This window comes from Vombatus ursinus, unplaced genomic scaffold, assembly GCF_900497805.2.
Source record: "Vombatus ursinus unplaced genomic scaffold, bare-nosed wombat genome assembly UNPS02014872.1, whole genome shotgun sequence".
NCBI lineage: Eukaryota > Metazoa > Chordata > Mammalia > Diprotodontia > Vombatidae > Vombatus > Vombatus ursinus.
In genome coordinates, this window is record NW_020954650.1 from 7,072,231 (window position 1) to 7,093,881 (window position 21,651).

General features: G+C 35.2%; 1 protein-coding gene across 2 annotated transcripts in view; it reads left to right on the forward strand.

The window, feature by feature from the left end:
* Window positions 1-21,651, forward strand: part of ARSE (arylsulfatase E) — a 40,004-nt gene that overhangs the window by 8,795 nt on the left and 9,558 nt on the right. For both annotated transcript variants that reach the window (XM_027842424.1, XM_027842423.1), the window contains exons 2-7: window positions 6,802-6,859; window positions 9,394-9,543; window positions 10,055-10,176; window positions 12,897-13,019; window positions 14,478-14,901; window positions 18,169-18,305. In XM_027842424.1, the coding sequence (XP_027698225.1) occupies window positions 6,837-6,859; window positions 9,394-9,543; window positions 10,055-10,176; window positions 12,897-13,019; window positions 14,478-14,901; window positions 18,169-18,305 (979 nt within the window). In that variant the 5' untranslated portion in view covers window positions 6,802-6,836. The remainder of the gene's footprint in view (window positions 1-6,801; window positions 6,860-9,393; window positions 9,544-10,054; window positions 10,177-12,896; window positions 13,020-14,477; window positions 14,902-18,168; window positions 18,306-21,651) is intronic.

Genomic DNA, 21,651 nt, shown 5'->3' on the forward strand with positions numbered 1-21,651 from the left:
GGGGGGGGGGGGGGGGGGGGGGGGGGGGGGGGGGGGAGGGCAGGGGAAGGGAAGAGGAGAGATGGGGGAGGATAGATCCCAGGGATTAAAGCTAGACAAAGCACTAAAAAGTGTCCCCAAAAATGTTGTGGAAAGGGAAGGATTTGAGGTGCCACTTTCTCTCTATCCTGGGACATGAAGTTCAGATTTTCTCTCAGGCATTCAGGAGACATTTGGGAAAAAGCTATTAGGTTGGTAATCAATGTATTTGTTTATGCTTATCTTGCCCCATATTGCCCCTTCTTATAGAGCATGAAAGTCCCAAGGCAGATAATATGATCATAGACTTAGAACTGAAGGTCTATTAGAGACCATTGAGTCCCACCACCTCAATATACAGATGAGGAAAGCAAGACTGAGAGAGATTAAATGACTTGCCTAAGGTCATACAGCCAGTAAGCACATGAGGCAGGATTCAAGCTCTAGTTTCCTGACTCCAAATCCAATGTTCTGTCCTCTTCACCCCATAACAATGAGTCATGCTAGCTCAGAGTTTCCTCTCCCTTACTGTTTGTTCTGTTTTTCATAAACCTGAGGAAGAATACAGCTCCTGCCTTTAGGGTCTTGTCCTCTGGCTTCCAAGGAAAGACCTCCTAGATAGCTCAGAGTGGGTTAGTGAGAAGAAGGGATCTTTAAGGAGATCATTAGAAGCATAAATGGGTAAAGCTTTAAAAGACCATGAAAAGGAAGATGCATGACCCCTGGAATCCTAGAGTCTGGCTTTGGTATTAACAAACTATGGAGAGGAAGCTAAGGGAAGAGTGAGAGAAGGAAACAAGGGAATGCAGAAACAATTTTCAGAGAGGTTTGGTAAACTGGCTGGGTTGAGGAAAGAAGATGAGGAGATCTGGTAAGGAATAGGGGCAGAAATGTGAAATAAAAACATGAAAGGGATATAGCTTAAAATGTGGTGTTGAATTATGCCATGGATCTATTTCATCTGATTTTCTCAATTTATTCTCCATTATTTTCTGTTTTCTCAGAACATCTTCCCCTATTGCCTCCTCTTTCTGGCCCCATTTCATCCTGTAATCTCTAGTAGTGATCCCTTTGGTACTGAGCAGAAACATGACAAATGATTTCTTTAACAATGGTTGGTACATGCTCTATTTTTCTTAATGCCCATGAGCTACACAAATGATTGAATGATAAGCCTCTGAGATGCTGGTGGTGAGAGGCATTGCAAGGAAGGAAGAGGTGAGGAAGGAGTTAATCAGCCTGAGTAGATCTTCACTTGATCTTCACCAAAAAAGTTAAGAAACTATGAATTTTATCTGCTGGTTGTATTATCAAAGATTTTCTAACCTGAAGCCAAAAGTTCAGGTTCCTATTCCTAAAAGGTTCTTCTTTGGTAGTTAGTGAAAAAAGATGAAGTATGGGATTTTTTTTTCCAAAGGAACAAGTTGTATCTACCCTTACCCAATAAAAAGTGAGAAAATTACCACCAGGGGAGTCTAATGACTTCAAAAAGACAAATCAAACTTAATATTTTACCTCTTTTCTAGGTTTACTTTGCTCCACAACATAGAACTCTGCGTGAGTCTACTTGGGCTTCTTAACTAATGACAATAATAATGATAATAAGAAGAGCTAGCAATAATAAATTGTTTTAGAAAAATTGGCTTATTTTCACAACAACCCTGGGAGGAAGGTGCTATTTTTATCCCCACTTTATAGACTGAAAAAAAACTGAGGCAAACAGAGGCTAAGTGACTTGCCTGGGGCCACAGGTCTAGTTAAATATTTGAGGTCACATTTGAACCCAAGTCTTCCAGATACCAGGTCCAGCACTTGATCCATTGTGCCATGTTAGCTGTCAGATGAGCTCTAATCTATGAGACTTTGTAATAGTTCTGGGATCTGTGCACTTCTGATAGGAATGCATAGCCTGAACTTCTGGCTTCTTATATCCTACTCTTTTCACAGCTCAGACTGGTGGCCTGTAATCTTTCAGTGATCCCAAAGTGGGTTAATCAGGGCTATAAGTTCTTAACCCAGGTTTGAGCCTATTGGCTTATCTCTAATTAGGAATTTCACTAGACTGCTATTGGAATCAGTGACAATTAACCCACTGGGAGGTTCTGCAGGTTCAGAGACTGAACTGCAGGCTCCTCTTTGGCCTGAGCCTGGGCTAGAGGCTAGAACTGAGTTTCAATTCTGTTTGTGGAATCACAACCACACCACTACTGATTGCTTCTGAGCTTGTTCCTTGCTCAGTATACAGGTAGGACTCACTAGGGAACACTTCTACTACCTCTATTTACAGACCCACCTCTTGACTCTGACCTGACTGGAAACTGGGTAGTGGGTAACTGAGTTGCCAGAAGGCACCCATCCCTGGATCCTACACTAGTTCAAGGATCCTCTGGGTTCTCTTCCTGCCCAGGTGCTTCCTGTCTTGGTGCCCATTCTGGGCTATCTTTTAGGCACTGCTCTTGGCCAGACTCAGTCCCCAATGTCTGAAGATTGTCTGTCTCCCTGAATATCCCTGGGCTGAAAAGATGTCTCTCTGTGACTTTTTCTTGATTTTTTTCAATCAGAATTCAGTGTAGTGCATTTTCTAGACCTTTGAGGAGGAAGCTTACTGGATGAACTAGGCTATATTCTTTCTTCTTCTCCATTATCTTGACTCCACCTCTCTGACTCTGATCTATGAAAATAATACTAAGAATGTTTGGTTTGAAAAATGGAGATTGCGATCTGGGTTGTACAGCATTGTATGGGGGAAAAGAACTGAGTTTGGAGTCAAAGGACCTCAATTTTTATCCTGACACTACAACATTACCTCCATATGCTATTGTGAAAGTCACTTGTACTCTCTGACCCTCAGTTTCTTCTTAAATAAGGTTGTTGGGCTACATACAGCACTCAAGAATAAGGAAATGATAGTCTCATTGTATTCTGAGCTGGTCAGGCCATATTTAGCATATTTGGTTCTAGATGTTCCATTTTAGGAAAAACCTTGATAAGCTGGAGAGTGTCCAGAGGAGGGCACCTAGAATGGTGAAGGGTGTCTCTAATTCATACCATATCAAGATTAGTTGAAGCACCTGCAGATGTTTTGTTGGAGAAGAAATGCCTTGCAGAAAAAAGACTTAATAGATGTGTTCAAGTTTTTGAAGAACTCTTATCATAGAAGAGGGATTCATCTTTTTGTTGTAGCCCCAGAAGCCAAACTATGAACACTCAGAGGTAATGGAAGTTGCCGGGTAAAAACTTATTTACAAACTGTAAAAATACAGAAAAATAGAATGGGTTACCTCAAGAGGTAGTGGATTTCCCCTACATTGGAGGTCTTCAAGCAACAACTATATGACCATTTACCACTTAAATGAGATTCTTTTTCAGGTGTGAATTAGGTTCAGTGGCCATTGAAATCCCTTCAACACTGAAATTTGTGATTCTATGTTTTGAATTATCTCTAAAGGTCCCTTCTAAATGTGAACCAATGTGTTTATGATTCCTGAGGATCCCACTAATATTGTTATGCCAAATCAGTTGCTTTAGGGATTTCAAGATATTTAGTAAATGCCCTTCTTCAATACCCATTGTCCTTCAAGGCCTCAAAGTTTAAGGCTGTACTATTTTTTATGAAGAAAGGCAACCTTCTATTCTCCCTGTTGAATATGCATTGTTGTCTCCCTCCCTGCCACTGAAAACCAGAATTAAGTTTCTGGTTAAAAGTGGATCCTTCAACTGACACACACAGTAACTAAGATTCCTGGAATTACATATGGAGTTTCTATTTGGTGGATTCCACATGCTTTCCTTTGGACACTAACAAAGGACAGGAAAAGTCTAGGAACAAGGCTATATATATATATATGTTCCAGAAGTAGAATGACCTATGACCTTCTTCAAAAGAAAAATCTTCCCTTAGTAAATTCTCTTTCTTCCTGATTAACTCCTGTCAAGATAATATAGTCTGGGTATCTTGACCTGAAGCCTTCCTCCAGTATTCATGGAGACATCATTGTGTTTACTTAGCTTCCCTTGTCAACTCAATGTGCGAGTAGGAAAGGAAGCTAGTTCATGCTTGTTCAATATTAGGATAAGCTCAACTCCAGCCTCAGAATGAAATGCCTTCCTTTTGTCAGGATTCATTATTCCAGAAATTATTGTTATTTTTTAATAGGAATAGAGAAGTATATTGCACTTCAGCCTATCAATGAGAAATATTCAGACTAGATCAGGAATTCTTAACATTTTATGTGTCATAGATCCAGTTGGAAGTCTAATATAAACTATGGACCCCTTCTCAGAATAATATTTTAAGTGCATAAAATAAGGATATAAATACATATAGGATTACAAAGGAAAATAATTATATTGAAATATAGTTACCAAAATATTGTTTGTTTGTTTGTTTGTTTGTTTGTTTGTTTGTTTTAAGAAGTCCATAGAACTCTTGGATTAGGTGATCTTAAAATTCCATTCCAGGTCTAAAATTCTAAATCATTAAATATCCAATCAATCCTGACCAGGATAACACCTCTGAGGATGGCAAGCACTGACACCTATCAGTATTTTGGCTTCTACCCAGCTAATATCTTCAGCAGCAGTTTTGACAGCTTTTTGGATCCTCACTTTGTTCTCAGGGAACATTGCACATAATTAGTACTAGTCAGAAAGTTTAAGAAAAAAAAAACTGAACTGACCCAGGAAGATAGACTACAAGTCTCCCCCAGGACAGTAGTTCTTAATCCTTTGGGCATTGTGACACTGCTAAATATTTATTTGTGTATTCATACTGTGTCCCTTGTGTGAGATTTTGATTTCATGTCCAGATCTCAGCAATCAGGGATGGGGAACATAAGACATATATCTGGTAGGTATTTAATAGAAATGTCCTTTACCCATTTTCTAAGGGTTTATATTTCTCCCTATTTGTGCCTTGGATACAGAGTGGAAAGTTTCACAGTATCTTATCCTTCAAATTGAGCCCATGAACTTTGTCTTGGGAGTAGTGCTTTAGTTGTTGTATTAATATCCTTTTTCTTTAATACATGTACATGTCCAGATATAGCATCCACCTCAGTACCACTGCTTGCACTCTATACTCCATTATAACAAAGGAAAACAGTTCAGTACAGTAATTAATCTGAAAACATATGCAACTCTCTGCCCTGTGCTGTCTCCCATCTCTCTACCAAGTATAGGGATTTCATGATATCAATTATTTCATATTTTCAATTACTCAGTATTTTCAATATTTCATTATCTGTCCTACAGGACTGAGTCATTATATCAATCATTATAATATCCCAGATTTCATTTTATTTTTAATATTCTTTTCACTTATATCTCTATAATTATTGTATGTATTGTTTTCCTGGTTCTGCTTACATCAGCCTCAATTCATCCAAATCTTGCTATGTTTCTCTGAATTACTGTCATAATTTATATGTTAAAATGTTTTATTTTAATTATTGTGGTTTGTTCAGTCATTCTTCAGTTGATAGACACCCATTTGCTTCCAATTCTTGGTTATCATAAGAAGCATGACTATGAAAAATTGTTATTTATGGACCCTTTTTTTCTGCCTTTGAACTTCTTAAAGCAAATGCTCAGAATGAGAGCTGCTAAATAAAAAGAAAGACCTTTGTATTTGCTATTTATTTTAAATATTTTATCTTATTTTTACTGATAGATTTTGCTTTTATGCATTATTAATTTATTAATTTTCCATTCCCTACCCAGGTGTTTATCTTTTGTAACAAAGAGGGAGGGCAGGAGAAATGGGTAGGAAGCCATTAGCAAAATGAACTAACATATTGGCCACACCCACAGTATATGTGACATTTTGCACCTATTGTTCCCCCAATTCTTCAACGAAGTGGGGAAGACCTTTTGCTGTTTCTTTTACTTCGTTTTGTTTTGTTCTAGAGTCACACTAACTGTATTTTAAATACCTCTCAAATAACATTGATTCCATCAAAACAGAACCTTGGAAGATCACCTTCTTGATGTATTGTGTCTGGCCATTAACATTAGCATGAAGGTCTCACTGTGAATTTTACTATGATTGGAACTGAATTGTATAAATGCTAGGATTGCTTTTTCACTGAGAAATATTGGTGACTAGTGTTGCAGAGTAACTTTATCTCTGAAGGTTCTGAGTTCCATATCTCCTCTCATTCACCACACTTCACGCTTCATGATGTTTCCTACCCCTTAAACAATGACTTGCTCACAGATGCTCAATAAATATTTGCTGAATTAATGAAAGCAGGAAACAACCTTCACTTAACTGGAAGCTTCCCAACACTAGGTTTTCTCAAAGCCTATTAAAATCACACCATATCCCCAGAGTCTTTTCTAATTGAATATAAGTCCTGGGAATTTTACTTTACTTCCTATCCACTAATACAGCCACAATTATACAATGTAAATGTTAAATAATTTAATTATTCTATTCCTTTAGCGTTTAAAGCTAATTCTTTCCCATCTGAAATTTTCCTTTACTACTCATTCTCCTTTTCTTCCAATCCACTGACCTTTTCCATTTAGGTTTTCATTAAGAAGGGGGAGTTTTGGGGTTTTTTTTTTTTTCCTGCAAGAGTTTTCCATGACTCTCTTTAAACTGCTTAACTAAGAACTACAAGAAAGCCCTTGGTTACTGGGAGTAGGGGGAGGGTGTCATTATGAAGAAGTAGGAATGCAATCATGTTTGCCTAAAATTTCTAATTATGTGTTTTTACTTTAACCTCCTGGTAATTTTTTATATATTCTGTTTGTTTTGTTTCTGATGCATGCCAATAGAACCTTGATTTCTTCATCCCGAGAAAGCAGATAGCATGCTACGTCTGCAAAATTCTTGGTAAGATAAATTTGACATTCTTAATTATGGTATTTATTCTTATTCACCCATAAGCGTTTTGATGTGGTTTTCCATTGTATTGATGTATTGATGAAGTGGGTGTGCTCCATCATCAGAGAATGTCTTGAGTATCTGCAAAAGGTTACGTACTTCAAAGTTTTGCTTCCTAGGCCTAGGAAAAAAAAAGTAAACTCAGAATGAGCTCTACCTCAGTCCATCTTAAAACACATGGGCATAAAACTCTAACGACTTACAAATATTTGGGAGCTGATTGGAGAGCTATTAACATTAATCTATTTTATGTCATTACTTCCTAGAAAAGTGTAATGAATTCAATTTTATTGCATACATGGCACTCCGCTGCTTTCCTTGCTCCCTGGACGTTGGCACAAACTGTGTTTGTTGAGAGGGAAAGAACAAACGATAACTCTGTTGACAGATTCCCTAAGGAATAACTCCCTTTACTTCAAAGTATCCATAGATGATACTGTATTTTAGGAGCCATAGATACGGCTAAAACACATTCCTATGGTTTTTTGAGAGTTTTAACCTTCCCATCAAGAATAAATAAAACATGTTATTCCAGCTTGACAAAGGTTTGTTAAATCAAAGTTAGTTAATACTTTCATATTAAAATTATAAGATGATTTTAGGGTGTGAAGAGATGTATCAAAGCTCTTAACTATTCCACTGTAATAACTGACTTTTCCTCTCTCATTTGCCTGTATTTAACACTTCAATTCTGATCAAACTCTACAAATAGCCAAGACTAATTATACACCTTTTAATTAAAAAAAAAAATTCTCAGGAGTATGTATCCTTACACATCCCTGAATAAAGTTTCCAATCAGTAACCAATTTAACCATCTGAAAAGAGATTCTCATATTATTCCTGTATTCATGCTGAGAAATAATAGTTAAAACTATAAATTTGTGCTGTTTTATTTTTATGGATATGTTTTATTTATATATATACAATATATACATATTTTTGGATGGGTAAGGCAATCGGGATTAAGTGACTTGCCCAGGGTCACACAGCTAGTAAGTGCCAAGTGTCTGAGGCCAGATTTGAACTCAGGTCCTCCCAACTCAAAGGCCAGAGTTCTATCCATTGCGCAACCTAGCTGCCCCTGATTATTTTATTTTTAAATTACTTTCATCTCCAAATATATCTCTCCTCTTCCCCTCTCCAGAGAGGTATCACTTACAAGTAAGAAAAAAAAATAAGTGATAGAAAAAGAGATTCAACATAACTAACGTGTAAAATGAATCTGATAGTATGTGGTGCTTCTTTTTTTTTTTACATCCATAGGTTTGTTTTTTTTTTAACATCTACAGTTTTTTTTTGTTTTGTTTTGTTTTTTGTTTGTTTGGTTTTTTTTTTCCACATCCCACATTTGTAAAGAAAGAAGTGGGAGATACATTTTAACATCACCCCTGTTAAGGCCAAGCTTGGTCATTATAATTTCAAGGCATCCATTTTTGTGTGGTGTTTTTGTTTTGGTTCTTTCTAATGACATGGTTGTACTAATTGTGTCTATCTTTTTCTTGGTTATGCTTACTTCATTTGTTTCAGTTCATGTAAGTTTTACACTTTGTTTAGTATATACACACACATAAAACATCTATGAAATTGCACATTTGGAATGGTATTCAGAGTACAGGAGGACTGACTAGCATCTGAACAGGGCTCACTTCTACAACATTCCTGAAAAGTGAATCTCCCAGCCTTCAATAGATTTCTAAGGAGGAGAGGGAATCCACTACCTCCTGAAATGGCCCAGTCTATATTTTGATACCTAAAATTATTAAAAATTTATAATTTTCTCACCCTTATATTGAGCCTATCTACTTCTATGCAAAGTCTGTTACTTATAGTTTTGCCCTCAGAAGCCAAACAAAACTAATTTTATCCATTTTCCACAAATTATCTTACAAAATATTTGAGTTCAGCTATAGTGTTCCCTCAAAATCTCATATTCTCTAATCTAAATGTTCTCATTTCCTTTAACCTAGCCATATACAACCTGTTCTCTAGTCTCCATCTTGGTCATTCTCATATGAATGCACTCTGATTTGTCGATGTCCTTCCTAAAATGTGTTGCCCCAAACTATATATATATATATGTTCATTTTGTCCAAGAGATAAGTTCAACTTTTTCTATATCCTGAAGTTACCAGTTACACACACACACACACACACACACACACACACATACACACACACACTTTTTTAGGGAAATGGAGTCCCTACAGAAAGTGGGATTTTTCAATGATATACTTGTAAATACTGAACGGCCAGCTCCCCTCCCCCCCCCCCAAAAAAACATTTTGAAGTGTAATCTGCATTATTAACATTTTCTCCATTACTTTCTTAAGTCAACAAATGAGCAGAACTATAAATCAAGCCTCAATTTTTAGTATTTGTTAATTTTGAAAATGTAAGTGTTCATACTCACTATTTAAAAATTGGTTTTTAGAGCTGGAATGAGCTCATCCCTGGGTTATATTTTCTTTATCTTGTATTTCAGGACCTCTCTGTCCATTACACTGCTAACATTTCTGATTTTGAAACCATCAAAATCAAACTGTTTAGCTGACTTCAAGCCAAATATTGTTCTATTACTAGCAGATGATCTTGGTATTGGAGACATAGGCTGCTATGGTAACAATACAATAAGGTAAGTAACAAAGAATTAACTCTCTGCTTCACTTTATATATACACAATGTACCAGAAAGATGAAGGAATGGTTAGACAGTGAACCCGACAATTCAAGCTGCACAGATAAACATTTCAAAGACAAGTTATAATAAATTTTTAAAAAAAATGCATCTCTCAAAAGCATTTAGACAAGTCTTTAATCAAATTGAGATCTACACTGATAAAGGGAAGGCCTAAGTTTACTAATCTATTAAAAATTTTTAATAAATATTTGAGTTGAATTAATATTTTTTGATTGGGAATATGCTATAGGAAATTGCAGTGCTTCAGAGTTCTGTCATTATCAATGACTTAAATTGTTATGTGAATATATAAAATGCTGGTTAAGAGGTCTCTGGTAAATAAGATGCTTTTATTATATACAAATATTTTAAAATATAACAAATTCGATAGTTTTTTTTTACTGTGCAAATGTATATAATTTACATTTCATTTTAAAATTAAACTATATCATTTTTTTTCTTATTAGGACACCAAATATTGACAGTCTTGCAAATGAAGGGGTGAAACTTACTCAGCACATAGCAGCAGCTTCTGTTTGTACCCCCAGTAGAGCTGCTTTCTTAACTGGAAGATACCCTATTCGATCAGGTTAGAAACTTTCTTAGATTATCACAGCATCTATGCTTTCCATTTATCTTTTTTTATATATTATTTAAAATTTTCATCAAAGAACTAGTTTCTTGAATATTTAGAAATACCAAGATTTTTAAAAGCTGTGATCAAAATACACTTCTTATACCCTGATATAAAACTGACTGTGTAATAGAATTTTTCCAATGTTCACTTACTTTTCAGGTTTCAATTCCTTTCAGAATTCATGTTTTTTATTAGATTTTTTAAATTCAGTCATTTCAAAATAATCTTACCAGAAAAACCATTTTTATTTTTGACATGCCTATAATTACTATCCAAAATTTATATCCATTAGTCTTAAATTCCTTCCATTCTTTGACAAACAGTAGCATTGGGGTGGAATAATTAAAATAACTGTGAATTTGGCATCAGAAAACTGAGGTTTGCTTCACAGCTCTGGTAGTTACTAATGGTATGATCTTGGGCTAATCACTTAAGCTCTCTGAGGCACCATTTCCTTATATGTAAAATAAGTAGGTTGTACTGAATAAACTCTAAGACCCCCTCCAGCTCTAAATCCTAATATGTCTCAACTGCAATTTAATGTATTGCTTCTAGGAATTGTTGATGATTTTGTCTCTGATTCCTAGTAAATACTACATTGTTATTCTCCTACAGGAAGGTGAAGAGACTGTTTAAAGTTTAATAATCTCCTTGAGTGCTTGAGAATGAAAAGGGACTGAGCGTTTCCATTGATTTAATCTAACACAGACAGTATATACAGCTTTTAGCAGCAGGTCACACCAATCTACCAACCCATCACAATGAGAGCAGTTTTCACAAAAATAAATTAGACTCACCAAAAATTCCCATCAATTCTTGTTCTGCAGTGATCATACAAATTTCTCCCTATTCAATTATTCTGGCATCTCCATACTTCTCTATTCCAAGACCCAGAGTATTTCTGCTTTGATATACAATTTTGTGAGCATCAATAAATGTGAGCATCTGGAATTACAATGAGCCTTCTTAGGCTGCCAAGACTTCTAGAGTATCTTTTATGCATTGAAAAATTGACTTAGTTCTTTGAATTTTTTTTCTGACTTAAGAAAGGAATCTTATTTATTTACAAAGATAGAATAGAACCATAACACATGATAGGCTATGCCATAACCATGTTCTCCATCTAAACTGAGTATGGCTGATGAATTTATAGTCTTACAACTTATTTAAGGGTGATAGAGTTGAAAGACTAATGGGGAATAATACAATGTTGGAAGAGGAAAGTACAAACAAGGAAATTAAGGAAGGTCCAGTTAATAGGATGCAGTGATCTAAGTTGTTATTGCAACATTATAGGAAGAACTATAAATTGAGTAGATGTTTTTCATTCATTGTTCCAAAGAGACAACATACTTTCCCATTGAATAAATTTTACCATATTTTCTTCTAGTTGCCCTTTGCACTGATGTCAAACAAAACAACACAACAAATAAGATCGGCCTAGGTTACTGATTCCAACTATGTTAATAAGGTTTTATGCTACAAAATAAATGTTATGACATGAAAGAAATGGAGAGCAGCAATAAATATTTAAAGTGACACATTAGGTGTCACTTTAATTAGGTGAGACACTAGGAAAAAAAAATGAGTCCACTGTGAAACATAGAAGGTCAATCAATCAATAATTATTTATTAAGCTCCTATGTACTAGTCACTATGATAGTTGCTAGATAGACAAAGAAAAAAAGAAACTATTGCTGTTTTCAAGGATACTGCATTCCATCAAATAGTGTACATGAGAAAATAATAAAATTCATTTTTCATATTTAGTTAAATTTTCTCATTTTCTAAGTATTGTCTATATCTATCTTTGGAATCTACACTTACTCTTAGGTCATTCTGACACTTCATAAAAATAATATAGCTTTAGATTGGTAAAGGACCTTTAGGATCATTTAATCTAATAACTAATTTTCCAGCTGAGCAAACTAACTACAGAGAGATGAAGCATTATCCCATCTATGAAGCCCTGCTCAAATATTCCTATCCACACTGTGTTACATCTATTGTTAAATCCTATAACAGTTGTCCTCTCCTAAGATTTCATTGCTAGTTTATTAGAACCAAGGCTATAACACAGGTCTCATGATCTCCACTTTAATCTTAGTTGCCTGAAAGAATCATTGATCTCAAAGTTGTATATTCCAATCAGGAAGTAGTTTAGACACCAAGATAATTTAGCATCAGAGCTCTACATTTGGGATAGACCTCAGAAGTGATCCAAATTTTGTAGATAAGAAACTGAGGCACAAAGAGAACAAATAACTTACCCAAAGGCAAGGGCTAGTAAAAGTCAAACTCAGGTCTTTTGGTAATAGAAATTGGACTCTTTCTGTGGTATGATGCAGCATCTTTTTGGTTTGTTTTACATATAATATCAAGTCAAGTGAAATTTGAACATATGTAAAAAATGTTGGTTTTCTAATTCTTATGCACAATTGATTTACTGACCATATTTTTATTTATGACTTATTTAAAGCATAGCAATATTATCATTTTAAATATGTCAACTATTTTTTTCCTTGTCAAAAACTAAATAGTAGGTTAATCATTAAATCTGATAAGTTTGCAATATTTATCAAGGTTTTATTAGTAATTTATGTGAAATGATAAAAACAAACAAATTACTCTTTTAAAAGTATCATGTTCTTTATAAACCATATTCATCTAAGGCATGGCTTCCTATAATGGCCTTCCTGTTCTTCAATGGACTGGGGTATCTGGAGGGCTCCCTTCCAATGAAACAACTTTTGCAAAGATACTACAAAAAGAAGGCTATGCTACTGGACTAATAGGTATGTAGATTTTTGAAGGCATCCATAATATTACAGTTTAGAAAAAGTCTAACATTTGAAATATAGGGATACAATTTTAAGTGTGAGAATCCTTTTTTTAGTGTTATTTTTCCTTTTGCCTTATTTTGGTCATCATGTATATTACTGTCTGGTTACTTACCTTACTCTGTATCAGTTCATTCAAGTCTTCCCAAGTTTGTATAAATTCTTCATATTTACTTTTTAGAATGTAATAATATTCTATTACTTTTATGTGCTACAATCTAGCCATTTCCCGTTTTGTGGGCACCTACATTATTTCCATTTTTGCTACCACAAAAAAATGCTATTATGAATATTTTGGTATTCATGGAACCTATCTCTCTATTCCTGATCTCCTTAGGGTATATGATTACCAGACTCATCATTGGGTCAAAACGTATATACAGGGCAGCTAGGTGGCACAGTGGATAGAACACCGGCCCTAAAGTCAGGAGGACCTGAGTTCAAATCCGACCTCAGACTAAGCACTTGACACTTACTAGCTGTGTGACCCTGGGCAAGTCACTTAACCCCAATTGCCTAAAAACAAAAAAAAAGTACATACAATTCAATCACTTTTCTAGAACAGTTCCAAATTGTTTTCAAAATGTTTAAACTGGGGCAGGTAGGTGGCGCAGTGGATAGAGCACTGGTCCTGAAGTCAGAAGGACCTGAGTTCAAATCTGGCCTCAGACCAAACACTTGTAACTAACTGTGTGACCCTGGACAAGTCACTTAACCCCAATTGCCTAAAAAACAACAAACAAAAAAATGTTTAAACCAATTTATATTTTCACCAACAATGTTAATAATTTTTTCTGAGTTTCTACTTTGACAAAACTCTGCCTCTTCTCAGAATTTGCTATCTCTCTCTCTCTTTTTTAAATAATGGCAGTATTAAATTCTCTCCCTCCTGCCCCTTTTCAACTCATAGAAAAGTCAAGTGATATGATACCTGTTATACATGTGAAGTTATGAAAAACATATTTCCACTTTAGCCATGTTGCAAAAAGAAAAAAAGCAAGAAAAATAAAGTGAAAAGACTACGCTTCAATCTGCATTCAGAGTTCATCAGTTCTCTCACTGGAGGTGGATAACATAGCAATGTTAATAGTTTATCTGACTTCCTACAGCCGTGGAGGTTCAGTGAAAGAAATAATTTCAGGGATTTTTTTAAACTTAATAAAACAAAAGTTAATTAATGTTCATGAAATAATCTAAGACTCCCCAGATAGGAGATATATGACTTAAAACATTGTCATAATTTCTGGTCTTTCTATTCCTGTCAGATTTTGAAGAATCCAGTGATAACTTCCATTCTTATTAAGGAGTTTGAGTTGAACAAGATGACCACAATTGTAGTGTAAAACAGTAACCATTACAGATATCAGTCATGATAATAGAATCATTTTTAACAATCTAACTTTCAATTTTCAGGAAAATGGCACCTGGGACTCAATTGCAAATCCAGAACTGACCACTGTCATCATCCATTGAACCATGGTTTTGACTTTTTTTATGGAATGCCATTTTCCTTAATGGGTGATTGTGAATATTCAGCACTATCTGAGAAGCGTGCAAAACTTGAGATGAGACTTTACTTTTCAATTCAGATCATAGTCCTGGCTATATTCACATTTACCATTGGTAGGTTCACTGGCATATTGCCAGTTCCATGGAAGATAACCATAGTCATTGCCATCATTGGTTTCCTACTTTTCCTGACACGGCACTTCCTTTTTATCTTGATTAAGTATGGGGACTGTTTTCTGATGCAAAACCACACTATTACTGAACAACCCATGATCTTCAAAAGAACTACCTCCCTTATACTGAAAGAAGCAGTTTCATTTATTGAAAGGTAAGCTATAATAATGGGATAGTGTCTACAATATACCAGTTAGCCAGGTACATGAAAAATAGAGTAGTGCATATAGTCTTAGGAAGTAAATAATTTTTCCACCATGAAAGTGCTTTGGCTATATAGATAGATATAGATATAGATACACACACAGAGAGATATATACATATATATACTTTTATATCTAAAATATATATACTTTTATATATGTATATACTTATATATATTTATATATAGTGTAAATTGGATATAGATTACAATTTGTTGAGCTTTGGCTGAAGCAATTTTTTGCTGACTCTTGAGTCATCCTTCTATGCCATACTATTTCGCTAGAAACAGTGTGGTATGGTCAGCTTATTGCCTGTGTGATATAAGATCCTTTGTTTCTCCGGACTCTTAAAAAAAAAGAAAGGAGGAAGTTGGGCTAGATGAGATTTGACAGCCCTTCAGCTCTAAATCTATGTACCTATGAAACCAAGCTTCCTACCCAAGTTTTAGGTGTTCAAAAAGGAAAACAAGGTTAAAGTATTCCAAAGTCCAAATGGAATAGGAAAGTTCACTGGAAAGGGGTCAAATAGGCATTTAATCATAACACACAATGGAATTTATATTCTTATATTCATGCTGTATGTCCTTGTGCTAAGTCCAGGATGGTGCCAACAAATGTGCACCTTGTGTGCCAACAAGAAACAGTTTTGATTTTTTGTTTTCATTTAGTTTTTTTCAGTAATGTCTGACTCTCTGGTGATGATGATACAGTTTGGGGTTTTCTTGGCAAAGATACTAGAGTGGTTTGCCATTTCCTTCTCCAGCTCATTTTGCACATAAGGAAACCGAGGTAAACAGAGTTAAGTGACTTGCCCAGGGCTATCCACTGTGATACCTAGCTACCCTGTAGAGACAATTTAGTAATAAAGAAATGCCCAGAAAATTGTGGGCTAGAAAATAATAAATAGTTCAACTTCTCTTCTTTGTAGAAATATAATATAGACAATGGATAGAGAGCTGGGTAAAAAGTTTAGAATAAATAGTTCCTTATACTATATAGACTACATAGAGAGGCATTGTGTATAGTATATAAACAGTAAGCCTTGAAGTTAGGAAGACCTTGGTGGCTGTAAGGTGGTAAGACCTGAGTTCAAATTTGGCCTCAGACACTTACTTGCTGTGTGACCCTAGGCAAATCACTTAACCTCTGCCTGCTTCAGTTTCCTCCCCAGCAAAATGGGGATAATTATAGGACCTACCTCCCAGGGTTGTTTTGAAGACAAAATGAGAAAATACTTGTGAAGTGCTTGGCAACCCTTCAATTACCATGTAAATGCTTATTGTTATTGCTGTCTTCTTTGATTGTTGTTGTTGTTGTTCAAGCCCTGACTCAGACATATCCTATCTAAGTGAACCAGCACACACTACTAAACCTCTCAGTACTCTAAGTAACACTCCAAGACTTAGGTGAAGAGAAGGTACTAACATGCATTGGTAGAAATAGTTTTCCTTATCTCAGGTTTCCCTATATCATTGAAACTACAGATCTAGTCCCTATCCCTAAATTCTTTTTTAAAATAAATCTTTTTTTCAATTATCAAGAACTCATTTTTTTCTCCTCTTACTCTTTCCTCCCAGGCAGCTAGCTGGCACTGGGAATAAAACAGCGTCTTCAGTGAGGAAGACCCAAGTTTAAATCCAACCTCAGAAACTTAGTAGCTGTCTAACCTCGGGCAAGTCAATTAACCTCCATTTGCCTCAGTTTCCTCAACTGTAAAATGTGTATAATAATAATATCACTTACCTCTCAGGGTTGATATGAGGATCAAATGAGATAATATTTGTAAAAGCACTTAGCACAGTGCCTGACATGATAGGCATTTAATAAATGCTTATTTCCCTTTCTTCCTTCCCTGTGGGGGCAAAAAAAAGAACAAATCTCTTTTAAGAATAAGCACAGTCAAGCAAAACTGGTTTCCACATTGACGATGTCCAAAAATTTGGGCCTTACTTTGTGCTTATTAATCTATCACCTCTCTGACAGGAGTTGGGCAGAATTCATCAATCAATCTGCAGAATCATGGCTGATAACTATGTTAATCAGAGTCCTGAAGCCCTTCAAATTCTTTCATTTTTGCACTATTAATTTTATAGTATAAATTATACTCTGACACTGTTCATTTCACTTTGTATTAGTACATACAAGTCTTTCCAAGTTCTATTGGAAATATTTCTTTCTTTCTCATAACACAATAATATTCTATTATATTCATGTACATAATTTGTTCAGCCACTTCCCAATTGATGGGTACTCTCTCAGTTACCATTTCTTAGACACCACAAAAAGAACTGCTATAAATATTTTTGTATATTTAGCATCTTTGCCTCTTTAAGAAAAAATCTCCTTGGGCCATAGGCCTAGTAATATTATCACTATATTCTAATACAATAGAAAATGGACATTTAGTTATAAAAGCAAACTTTCAACAGCTTACTATCACTAGCACTTGACACCAACAACTGTAAAATGTTTAATGGTCTAGCTTTTTCTATGGGTCAAGATTTAAGGTATGAAGAAACATTTAAGAAATGGAAATATATGTAAAATTTGAACCAAAGGGTCCAAGTTTCTTCTTCCCTCTAAGATGAAAAGAAAATGCAAGAAAGTGAAATTTTATAATAAAAAAAAGAATTGAAAGCATGAAATGGAGAAAGTAAAAGTCATTCTTACATGTATTCAAAATGTTAGTATGTTTTAGTATTTAAAATATATTTGGCTGGTTCTCATACCTTCACACAAACTGATATGATCAGAGATTTAGTGGAAGAAGGAACCTTTAGAAGCAATCTAATATAACTAACTAATTTTACAGATGAAGAAATTTAAGCCAATAGAGATGTGTTTCTATTTGAGTTTGACTGTACAGATATAAAAAAGGTGATAGGCTCAAGATTTCTACCATGGACAAGTCCTTTAAAGACTCAACTGTAAAATGAGCTGGAGAAGGAAATGGCAAACCTCTCCAGTATCTTTGCCAAGAAAACCCCAAATGGAGTCACAAAGAGTCAAACACAATTGAAAAATGATTGAACAACAACAAAACAACACATATAAAGAACTGGTTTGAACATATCTACATAAATATTAAAATCATCATTTGATATCTTTACTTCTTTAGCCATTTTTACAGTTAAAACATTTGTGTATGTATATATATGCATGTATACACACACACACACACATATATACATATGTATATGAAATATTTTTGATTTTAGGAACAAGCATGGGCCTTTCCTCCTCATTATTTCCTTCTTACATGTACACACACCACTTGTTACTACAGAGAAGTTTCTTCAAAGTAGCAATCATGGATTATATGGGGATAATGTAGAGGAGATGGACTGGATGGTGGGTAAGTAAACATTTGCAAATAGAAATTATTCTTGCTATCTAGTCAATGAATCAATTAGGAAAACAGTATTAAGGATGGAAAGAGTAGATTGATTCAAGTAAAATACAACTACTGAATACTTGATAATGCCAAATGTATAAGTAAACTTTAAAGTTCTGAAACACGTATATATTTAACTTCTCTCTTAGATTATGAAATCCAGATCATTATTATCTTTGTATTATAACTATTTTAACAAATCCATCAAGATCCATAAGAATTTTCATCATATTGTCTTGAACATTTTGAATGCAATATTGAGATGCCTAGTCACCTAATGTGACACTGTGACATTTAAAAAGCTCGAGAGACATGGTTTCTGGGTAATTAATTTAATAATGCTAGCATTTTATTAATGAAAAAAATGGTCATTTGGCCATCTCTCTCAGACCAAAGACAACCATGACAGTGGGCTCCCAGCTTATATGCCCTTGAAAAAGTGAATGTTCCTGAGAGTGGCAATCTGGTTAAGGATTGATGAGAGGTGGACTTCACAAAGAGAAGTGGGCTCACTCCAATGAGGGGCTTGGAGAGTGACATCACATCACTCCTAGACCAAGAGACTATCTCTGCATCCTACCCCCAGCCTTGGGCAACCTAGATAAAGGAACTACCTCCACCCAAACTTGCTTGAGTAGAACACAATGGGCAGGAATTCACCTTAAGATTAGATTCCTGGTATGGTTGGATGGGATCTGACTAAGATTGCAGAGAAAGTTCAGCCTTCAGAGACTAAGTTTTGAAAATGAGGACTTTAGAAAGAGGAGTACTTGTGGATCTCCCCAAATCATTTGTTATTAATATTTCTCTCAACATTGAGTATTGCTTAGAGGTAAAGACTATCTATACCTTCAAGCTAGATGTATTATTTTAAATTCTTTGTGCATGTACAAACATTCTGTTCCTCAGCTATCAACTTCATATCCTATACATCAATGGTAGCAAATTCAAATAGGAATAGATCCCCATGGCTGCATATTCATTTAGAAAACCACAAACTGACATCTCTATTGAATAGTATTTTTATTTATTTTGTTGAACATTTCTCAATTATATTTTAATCAGGTTCTAGCCACACATATACAAGAGATGAGAAGTACTCTGGGAAATCAATATATTCCCTTTTCTTTGTGATTCCAGTGGATACAACTGTGGCTACAATGTGGAGGATGGGGGCACATGTGCTATAGATGCCAAATGGCTCTCTTTTTATTTCATGCTGTGAGATGCATTTTCAAGCCAGTAGAACCCATACCCAACTGACTGCCTGATTATATATATATATGTATATATGTATGTGTGTATTTGTATATATGTATATGTATATATGTATGTATGTATACACATACAACACTTTTAAGTTAATTGTGAACATTTTCTTCATCCCTTTCTTTAGTTTAGACAACAAACTGAGAGAAATGATTATTTCTCTCCTATATACCTTCAAGCACATAGGCTAGCAGGAATTACAACATGTTCCCTGATAAGTAAAAACCAGATTTGTGCAAAGTGATTTGGAGTGGGGAAATAATACCCTGGGAATCAGGAAAATTTCCTAAAGAAGGCGGCATGAGCTAAGCCTTGAAAAAAGCTAGGTACTGCATGAGGAAAGGTTAAAAAAAAAATCCAAATATAGGTGTAGCCAATGCAAAATCAGTTAAGTAAGAGATGATTTGAATGTAGAATAGAAAAGTAATTCATTAAAGCTGAACAACAAAGTGCATGGGGGAGGTAGCATTGTGAAATCAGTCTTGAGTGATGGGCTAGAAGCCATATTGCAAAGGGTATGAAATACTGAACAGAGGAGGGTTTTTTGTTTTTGTTTTCTGTCCCTATTCAACAGAACATAAACAGAACATCTTGAGCAAGACAGTGACATAGTAACACCTCTTCTTTAGGAAATCATTTTGACCTCTATTTGGAAAATTGTTTGGAAAAGGGAAGGACAGAAAGCAGGAAGATCAGTTAGAAAGCTACTGCAATAGTATGAGGCAGGGAAGATGAAGTAATGAATTGGAGTGACTGTGGTATGAGTGCAGAGGAATGGATAGAGATTAGCAATGTTAAGAAGATAGCATCAGGGGCAGCAAAGTGGCACAGTGGATAGAGCACCGGCCCTGGATTCAGGAGGACCTGAGTTTAAATGTGGCCTCAGAAATATAACACTTACTAGCTGTGTGACCCTGGGCAAGTCACTTAACCCTGTTACCTAGACAAAAAAAAAAAAAGAAGGTAACATCAATTTGCTGGATGTAGGGATGAGTTGGAATAAGAGTAGAGGATTACTCCTAGGATAGAAACATGGGATGATGATGTTCTATACAGAAATATGAAAATTAGAAGAGATGGATTTGAGGAGAAAAATAATGAGCTCTGTCTTAGAAATGTAGAAATTTCTGTGGGCTATCTAAGTGGAGATAGTCATCAGGCCCTTGGAATGCAAGACTGAAATTTAGGAGAGTTATAGACTTAGGAGTCACCTAGATAAGAGATGGTAGTTGAATAAATGAAAATTAATTAGATTATCTTAAGACAAAAGAAGGTAGGACCCAAGACTGGGCCCTGGGGCATGTTCATAGATAGTAGGCAAACCTCTAGACTGCAACAATCCAATCATAAACAACTCAGCCCCAACCTTTCTTTCAAACTACTTTAGTAATGATGAAGTCTTAAGAATACTGATGACATTTTCATATATAAGAAATAAAACAGTTTAACCTCAATGAGTACCTTATAATTGGTCTTTAATATTTTCTTTATATTTTTTCTGGATCTTTTATATCAAATTTTCCATTTGAGTTCTGGCCTTTTTGTAACAAATACTTAAAAGTCTTTCAGTCTGTCAAATATCCTTTTTTTTTTTTATTCAGGATACTGAACTTTGCTAGGTAAGTTACTCTTGGTCGCAACCCCAACTCTTTTGATCTTCAAAATATAGTGTTCCAAGACCCGTGGTCTTTTAGTGTAGAAACTGCTAGGTCAGAGAGGTCAGCAAATGGGAATATCGGATAATTTTTTTCTAGGGGTTTATTTTCAAGGAGGTTTTTCTAGGTGAAAGGAAAATAGTTTGAAGGGATGTTAGTTTAAAGCAAAGTGGGTTTTTTTTGTTTGTTTTTTGGGGGGTTTTTTTTTGTCTTTTCTTATTTTTGTTTGTTTTTATTTTTCCTGCTGTTTGTCCTTTGTTCTCAAAGAGGACCATGACGTCAGGGAGGTGACGCCATAACATGCAAAAGGATTTAAGTGAGGGAGGACTTTGCAAAGTCACCAGCATCACTTTCTACTCTGGAGCCAGCTGGGTCAAGAGGCA